The sequence below is a fragment of the Phalaenopsis equestris genome, unplaced genomic scaffold, assembly GCF_001263595.1.
Source record: "Phalaenopsis equestris unplaced genomic scaffold, ASM126359v1 Scaffold000221, whole genome shotgun sequence".
NCBI lineage: Eukaryota > Viridiplantae > Streptophyta > Magnoliopsida > Asparagales > Orchidaceae > Phalaenopsis > Phalaenopsis equestris.
In genome coordinates, this window is record NW_018164663.1 from 26,683 (window position 1) to 36,019 (window position 9,337).

At 31.8% G+C, this 9,337-nt stretch overlaps 1 protein-coding gene across 1 annotated transcript in view; it reads right to left on the minus strand.

Moving 5' to 3' along the window:
- Positions 1 to 310: 310 nt before the first annotated feature.
- LOC110023165 (eukaryotic peptide chain release factor GTP-binding subunit ERF3A) overlaps positions 311 to 9,337 on the minus strand; it is a 27,304-nt gene continuing 18,277 nt past the window's right edge. Inside the window, exons 7-18 of the mRNA XM_020722440.1 lie at positions 7,704 to 7,775; positions 7,361 to 7,423; positions 7,139 to 7,293; positions 6,986 to 7,050; positions 4,261 to 4,411; positions 4,064 to 4,169; positions 3,821 to 3,956; positions 1,736 to 1,800; positions 1,024 to 1,209; positions 875 to 947; positions 703 to 795; positions 311 to 587 (exon numbers count right to left, since the gene is read on the minus strand). Coding sequence (XP_020578099.1) covers positions 728 to 795; positions 875 to 947; positions 1,024 to 1,209; positions 1,736 to 1,800; positions 3,821 to 3,956; positions 4,064 to 4,169; positions 4,261 to 4,411; positions 6,986 to 7,050; positions 7,139 to 7,293; positions 7,361 to 7,423; positions 7,704 to 7,775 — 1,140 coding nt within the window. The 3' untranslated portion in view covers positions 311 to 587; positions 703 to 727. The remainder of the gene's footprint in view (positions 588 to 702; positions 796 to 874; positions 948 to 1,023; positions 1,210 to 1,735; positions 1,801 to 3,820; positions 3,957 to 4,063; positions 4,170 to 4,260; positions 4,412 to 6,985; positions 7,051 to 7,138; positions 7,294 to 7,360; positions 7,424 to 7,703; positions 7,776 to 9,337) is intronic.

Sequence of the window (9,337 nt, forward strand, 5' to 3'; positions counted from 1 at the left end):
GCAATTCCAATTATCACCTCAAACTGTCATAACTATCATATTGTTTCAATACAAAAATCCAAAGGGGCATTTACATAGATTCCACCCAATTCTTATATATTTACATATCTAGCACTTAACCTTTACTTTTTACATTCATACCATCTGGATCTTTCATATCACATCAAAAGTGAAATACAACTTCTCACGTATAGATAACCTGGCGTATATGTAAAAATTGAAATTTAGGTGTTAGATATGTAAATACATAAGAATTGGGTTGTCTGTATGTAAATCTTTCAAATCCAAAATCACATTTGCACCGACAAAAGATTTAGATCCCAAAATTCCCCTTCAAAAAATAATCCATAAAATTACATAAATACAGTTGGCAATGCCACTCCCAACTCTAAAAGAACAACTTAAATAGAGGCCAAGCACTCACACAGATACAATATTACTTCGCAAGAAAATCAGAACTCTCTTGATATAATCACGCTTCTATCAAATAAACTATGGAGGCATAAATAATCCAAATGATAAACAATGATATTAACATTAAACACGAAAATTTGTAGCCTTCTGCTGATTCAAGTACTTTCTTCAACCTTACAAAGAACAGATGGAAATTGTTAGTTGTTTTAAACTACAAATCAAATACAGCTGACATTTGAGAATTTGATATGAAGTAGGACATTAAGATCCATAAGATAAAAATAATACCGAAGATAAGATTATCCGGATAGTTTTAAGAAGCGAACGTCACATTCCCTGGAGGTGGAAGAGCAACAACTTTACCTACTGCAATTGTTTTACCTATAAAAACAAATTTATGAGCGAACATATCTTTGGAATTAATAAGATGACATCACTGAAATTTCATTAATTACGTTACCTTCAGTACGTAGAGTAAATCGCCCGAGCTGTGGGAAATTGGTGAAGTTCTCGACGCAAATCAAGTTATTTACCTGGAGGTGAAACAAGTTCAGCATGATGAGGGGGGATAAAGTTTGTTCATGAATTTGATTTTGTTTGAAGAACGACCTGTACTCTGCAAACAACAACAGCGCCATTCTTGACAAAGAGAGGTTTCCTCTTGGGCTTCCTTTTCTTTGGATCAGCATCTTTCTTCTTCTTCACATCAATTTCCTCTATGAGCTCTACAATCTCCGACTCCTCAACAACGGAATGGATGTGCAGTATAGCTTTGTAACCGGCAGTGAAAATTGCCTGGACAGTTTCATGAAGCACTAGTTATTTACCTGGATTGTCATTCTTCTAAATAAAAAACGTTGGCTAAGAGTGGGATTTTAAAACCCCTGTATTTACTTTGAAATGAGTGTAAAGCATGCATAATCAATTGCTCTTGTTTTGCACCCTTTTCAAAGCAAATTCATTTAAAACTATCCTGGCAACTTTTGGAGAGGATATTCCCAACCAATTTTTTCCCCTTAACAGTAAGTCAATAAAACTAAAGGAAAAAAACGGAGGGGGGTAGTATTTTACATACGTTCTACCCAATTCCTATTTATTTACATATCCAACACCTAATTTTTACTTTTTACATTAATACCACTCATATCTTCAATATCACGTCAAAAATACCACAATTGTTAGCTTTTAAAACGTAAAATGAGTATTTTCATGCATGTTTAAGGAGGTACATACATAAAAATAGAAGTTCAGTCGTTAGATATGTAATTACATAGGAATTAAGTGGTATGTATGTAAATCTCTTAAATAAATAATTACTCACGTTATCAAGAAGCTCTAGAATTTGCAGCTGAGCATTAAATTCAAAAACCGCATTAACTGGATCAGCTGCAAAAAAATGGTATTAATCCATCAACACCAGCTAATAGACAAAGGCAATTCACAAATGCAGTATGCAGGCGGAAAGAAGACTGTTCTTTGCAAATGCCATTAGCAGAGAGCCATTGCAACAACAAATCTCAGTTATTTAATAGCTGTGCATAAAACAGCAAATCGTTTTGACACACTAATTCTTATGATTTCAATTTTGTTCCTCATTTTTGTTTTGCAAGCAGTCCTGCAATCTTTTGATTCTTAACACAAGCAGCAGCCTGTGAGAGTTAATTTTAGAGAAAATATTAAAAAAGTTCCTAGACCATCTGTATAGGGCCATTTAAGTTCTGTACTATAAAGATGTTCAATTTCATCCCTCTACTTCTCAATTGTGATCCAAAATAATCAAACTAATAGATTATGACGGATCATCTGTAAGAAGTTAAAGGACTATTTTGAATCTGATTTTAGAAGACAGAATAAAATTGGACACATTAATATAATCTGAGACTAAAATGGCCCCCTCATACATAATCAAATGATTATTTTTATCTTTTTCTCAATAACTTTGAGCTATGAGAAGGGCAATTGTATTAATTCCTCCAGCCCCAGAGAGCACACAGAAACTAGTCACAAAACTGAGCCAAAAATTCAACAAAACATACATTTTAAAATGTTAAAAAATGGAAGAATATTATGTATATTATGCTTCAGTATAAAGTTCAACTGAAAATAAATGCGCAGAATAATATGACACCTATCAAAAGAAATAAAGGACAATAGGCACAAAACTCTTTAGATAAAAACATTGCCATATAGAAATGACGTGCAGAAAAATTGAAGATTCAAATGAAAAATCATTCAGCTTATAACCATTTCGTTCTCTTATCCATGCTAGTCCTCCCTACCACAGCCAACTCTGACAGACACAATGGCCTCCAAAAGATATGCATTGGCTCCAAATCCAAACAACTGTAGTTGCTGAAGTGAACCAGCGACCGTTAGTCCCTCTACTTTTTTAGCACCGCCAAACACTGGGCAGTTTGAAACAAGTATGCACAGCTTTTAAGATAAGAACTCTAGCCAACGAAATAGAACATCTGCTGGAAGGTTGTCGTTGGAACAAGAATGCACAGCTTTTAAGATTTGAAATTTTAACAGTGAAATATGACCACTTCTAGTGGGTTTCTTAGTGTATTGGATACTCAGCAATTGGACCGATCCACATTGTGTCAGACTGCCCCACAACGTCATATTTGTTATGTTACAGACGATTCCAAGATAGCTCACCACAGAGCCACATGATGAACCTAAATTAGACACAAAACTCTACCACTTGAATACTGTAAATATCAAGTCAAACACACATTAAATTCTCAATCTTGATATTCCTATCCTACACTCTTAGGGTCTATTTGGGGCGGTTGTTGCTCCCTATGATGGTGGATGTAACACTGCGGAGAAAAAATCAACTTTTTAAAAAGTTATTGTAGATATTCTTATTTATTATTATTTTTATTTTTGGAAAATATGACTAGAACTTTCTTACTGTTACCACGTATTAATAGATTTGTTTATAAGATGTTAGATGCAGCATCCTACGACACAGCATCCTACGACAAAAAAAAAAAAAACTCTAGAATTTAAGAAATAAATAGTTAGATGGAAGGTGGTGGCAGTCATAATAGGGAAAAAAATCTATCAATAATCCCAGCGTGATCTGTTACGGTATTCTAATGTAAAGTTCAAACATTTCATAATCATCTGAAATTAAACCCCGTTAACCATATCTAACAATAGAATCAAATTGCTCTAGTTTCCAAAGAACCCTTTCATTCTTAAATTATAAAAACAGCAGACCGCATTGATGCAATTCTTATATTTCCTTCAGTACTGATACTAAGATAAAATTTACCACATGCCAATTCATACTCTAAGAACCTATTTAATTTGACTTAATTGCATATAAAATAAGATGAAAACAACTAAAGCAATAAAAATTACAAATTAGATTTCAAAAGCATGCAGCACATACCCACACTTGAAAGCACAAAACCAGACAATATGTCTTCTTCTTCTACTCCAGATACTTTCACCCTGACATTTTCACCAGGCCCAGCCCGTCTCGCCTTCTTCTCATCACAGTATATCGCAAGCACTTTAACTTGTGCCTGCACAAAAAAATAAACAATAAATACTATAAAATCCTTGATGCAACAGATTTTTTTTTTGAAAAAAAAAAAGGTTAATCATGTAGGTTTTGAAAAAATGTACATACTTTATTGGGCATGACCAATAAGCTATCACCTTCATGGATGGATCCAGACTCGATCTTTCCCATCAACACAGTTCCCATGTCCTTGTATTTGTCGATAATAGGCATCCTGCAAAACGAATTATCTTATTAGTTATGAAATAAGAGGGCAGTATTTCAAAATCTAAATGATAATGGGAGCCAAATAGCTGAGATAGTACCTAATAGGTCCTTTAGGATCTCTCAGAGGAATTTCAATAGAATCCAAAACTTCGAAAAGACATGGCCCATCCCACCAACTACAAATTTTCTTATCCACTCTCTTTGCCATATTGAGTCCAGTCAAACCAGATATTGGGAGAAAGTGAACATCTGCTTAGCATCCATAGCAAACAAGTTTTAATTTATGTCATCGTTAAATATAGAAGTACATTGTATACATTGGTGAATCACAAATAAAAATTAAGAAGTTGAATGAGATACGAAGTAATACTAGTTATACAATACAAATTATATGTTTGTTTAAAATTTTTGAAATACTCAGATTAAATAGCAAGATAAAGATTTGTTGCAAAAACTAGAACCTTGCTTGATCATAAGAAATAACTTGTAGATTTAGCAAACACTATATTGAAGTTTGAGAGTTTCAAAACTATAAGGAATATAAAAGAGTAAGCCTCCTGATCATAATAATGCTAATGAAAGTTTATTACAGATATCCAATGACCAAAATTTTAAGCTAAATACTTTCCAAGGTACAAATAACGAATAGAGAAAGAACTCAAAAAAAAAAAAAAAAGAAAGAAAGAAAAATACTTCTAGTACAAAATTACAGGAAAGAAAAAATTCTTAATAAAGAAAAGATAAAGGCTTCTGCATATATTCAATCCAAAATAAGTCTTTAACCTATATATATTCACAGAAAATGGTAACACGGTGTAAGAAAAGTTAATATATATATATATACTTTTATATTTATATATATATATATAATCAGAAACCAGTAACATTAATAATCAACAAGCTCAACGCAAGAAAAATACATCCAACATGGTGTTCAAAGGAAAAAAAAGGAAAAGAGAGGGAAAGAAGTTCGTTGAACAATCTTCTTCATATCTTATCGGGTGTTAGCTATATGGGAAAGTTTTCAAAAATTTGGTGCTACGCAGTTATTTTTCTCTTTTTTTTTTTTTTGGATAAGCATCAATTTTTTAGGCATATCACAAGACTTCGGTGTTAGCTTATAATAATATTAAAAAGCCACTTAAAATTCCAGAGCTAATATTTTGGGCATTCATATTTACTTATAACCTAACTTTTAAATGTCCTTGATTAAAATGTATTCATTCAATTGAAAAGAGGCCTTAATTGAATATCATTAATTGGATCAAAGTAGTTAAATGATATTAGCAGGAATTGCGAATAGCAAAAACAAAATGTTGATCATCTAAATTAAATTGAAGTCAAAATAATTAAGCACAATTGAAAGTATAATCTTAAATTGAAAAAGAGATTAATAAATTTTCCAATAACAAGTAAGCATTTTGAACTTCTAATTTTACAACTCAATAAATAATCACAATCATTAAGTTCAACTTTATATAATAAAGCACATATACTATAAATCAATATGTTTACACAATCATTATTACATTCAAGCATAACACAAACACACTATCATCTGATTTCTGAACTAGTCTAAGCCTTATTTGAACTAGTTTTAGGATATAGACGAAGGCAAGCGAGCGTAAGCAAACACACTTATATCAAATAAAAATATATCAGACTTTGTATTTCATCTCAAGCTTAAACAAAGAACTTGAAATATTAAGAGGAGCTAATCCATATTATAATTATTAAGTATTAGAATTCAAATGATAGAATATTGGTACAAAATATATCTTCTATAATTAAAAAAATCTAAAGCAATTATTATGATAAAATCATATTGCAATTATTCTTAATAATTCACTGAATGAGATTCATATTAACACCAAGAGAAAATGCGCTTGGTTAAGATTAATAGTTATGTACTTAACGAGCACAAACAGAATGTACTTAACAAGTATGGACCATGTTCATGATGAGTTATAAAATATATAACTGAGAGCTCAAATTGTCGGCCGGTGGGTACAACTGAATAAACCATGAGAGCATAAACCAACCCGACCACAAAACAGACAACCAAGGCATTGAAACGATCAATAAAGAAAGGAAGATTTACAAGCATGCCACTCAATTCTTATGTATTTACATATCTAACACTTAAACTTCAATTTTTACATATATGACACCATAGCTATGCATGAAAAGGTGAATTTCACTTTTTAAAAGTTTAAATAATGGAATTTTTATGTGATATGAAAGATTTGGGTGGTATATATGTAAAAATGAAAGTTTAGATGTTAGATATGTAAATACATAAGAATTGAGTGATATGTATGTAAATGCCCCATGAAGAAAAAAAAGCATTACAGTATTCCCAAGCATGCACCATAACAAAACTATGTAACGTTAGTGCAATCCAAGTTTAATAACCACGTCAGAAAACCTCTTAGATGCAGAAAAAAAAATACAGTAACAAACTTACAACTGGACCGGTATGGACTGCACAACGTAGATAAGCAAGAACACAAGCAAAAGATAAAATAGCTCATGTCGAAAACTTAAACAAAAATGTTAATTTGCATTAGAGCATTGTCCCGCTCCTTAAAAACAGGAGCAATAGTATGTTGCATATCTAACAACCAAAAAGCTAGTCATCTGAGAAAACAAGCCAAGGTTTCCAGCAAATACAAAAATACTGAATTATGTATTTTTTTTCCTTAAAAACTATAACTTGAGTTGAAATATGGAAAGCCAGCAGAACAAGAAAATGTAAATATTGCCATAACAACATTTAGCAGTGAATCAGCACTAGTTCAACTCAAAAGTGACCAAGCATACCTTTCTTAGCATTATAACCTGATAACTTGAGGAAAGGAATCATCTTTGATTCAATCTCATCATATCTAAGGAAAAAAACAAATAGTTACCATCAAGATGCATTTAAGAAGCCAACTTTCTACTAATAATGAAAGAAGAAAGAAACCAATGCACCTTTCTTTGGACCAATTCACCGTAGGTTCATCCATTTTATTGACGACCACAACCAATTTTGAAACACCCAATGTTTTTGCAAGCTGAACATGTTCACGGGTCTGTCCTCCCTTCTCATATCCAGTTTCAAATTCACCTTTACGTGCAGATATGACCTAAAATAAAAGGGGTAAAAGTTTTCTCAACAGACTTCTCAATTAGTGTTTGCTAACATATACTTACTAGAACTCCAACATCAGCTTGAGATGCACCACTGATCATGTTTGGCACATAGCTTTTATGTCCCTGTTTGAAAAAGTGATAAAGAATGAAGAACAGAAGCCATGTATCTAAATCAATCTTATGGTTCTTCATTATCAGCATATAGTGTTCTTTAGGTGCACATTTTATTATCCATAAAAATAGCATGCAGTAAATCATAAATATAGAGCAATAAATGGATTATTAATATTAAACAATCCACATCGAATTTCGTTGAAAAAAGAAGTGTATCCCTTCTACTCCATAAACATTTATCTAATAACCATATAGATAAATAAATAATAAAAAAGAACTGAAATCTTACTGGAGCGTCTAAAATAGTAAATCTCGTATTTTCTGTCTCAAAATGTGCTCTTCCAACCTCCACAGTCTTTCCCTGAAGTTCATGCATTATACTAAACACCATAAGTAGCAACAATAGGTTAAGTTCATTTTGACAAAAGATATAGCACAAAATGCTTGAAAGCAAATGAAATTCTTCCGTGTTAAGGAACTGCTCATCATGAGGAGAACCTTCAAATTAATGTCATATAACATCAGCTCTTCAAACAAGATGCAACTGCTTATTAATAAAATATTTTAATGCACGCAATGGGGATTCAAAGTTAAGCCCAATTACAAAAAGGAAAAAGCAGCATATTATTAAACCTCAACAAAAAAGTTAACATTGAACATTTCATTAGTCTCCTGCATGAAAGCAAATGACGATCCAGCAACAACTCACTTGCCACTACCTCGGGATGCATATGCTGCTTTTGACTTTGATTCCACAGTTGAATCTATAGGTGTAAGATCTTCGAAGCCATCCAACACCTAAACCTCTTTCCTAACGCTCCTATTACAATGTTGCTTCTTCACGTATGATCTTATGACTCTGCTTCATCAACCATGACCTTCATTAAACTCTTCATGAGAATTATTTGATGGTCAAGTGAATCGATGAAGTACAAAGTAGGTCAGATTAGCCTGCAAAATTGTAATTGACCATAAACCAATACTATGGAATCAGACCAGGCTGTAAAGAGGATGAATTTTTTAGAAACATATTAATTATAGCGAATTTATTATCATTTTAAGTTGAATTATTCTATTGATTCGAAAAAAGAGGGTCAGATTTGATTTAAAATTCAAACCTTATTTATATAACCCTATTTTCTATAAATAGGGATCTATGCTATGTAATTTATCACTAATGGGTTCCTTAGATGTAAGTTGTGCCTGTGGATTGCTCCAAATTATGTGTGTGCAGTTTCTTCTTCCCTCTCCATCAAGTTTTTGTTGTGCTCTATAATCTATTTGTTAGGCTCAACTTTGAGATTTTTTTTTTAAAGGATGGTTATGGCCCATTTAAGATTTTATTCTGAACTGTTATTTAGAGAGAAAAAACATTGAATTTGGTGACATAATCTATTCTATGTATTCACTAAATATTTTCAATTTTAGATATTTTTATTAGAACCCTCTAACTTTGTGAATTATAACATTCACTATTTAACATTATCTAATAATTTTTTTTTTTTTAAGGTAGCAAAGGAATCTAATGTCTTAGGCTGAGAATTGGATTTTAATAAGCCTTTGGATCTAGGATTTGTAGATTACAAAAACACTCCCTGCAAATTAGGCACAAAACTACATACATTAATTAATCCCTTCCCTAATTGGCAAAGCCTCCCCACAAGATGCACCATTTTTATCTTAAGTTTGTTGATATCGAGGGAGCAAGATCATCCTACACTCAATTCAATGTCCAAACATATTTCATCCAAGCCAACTCAATAGGAAATAATTTAATTTTGTATTAAATCAAAATCAATTTGGAATTGACTTAAAAATAACTTGATTTAATTTTAAATTATATATATATATATATAAATTCACACACATAGATACATACATACATACATACATACATACATATATATATATACATACATATAT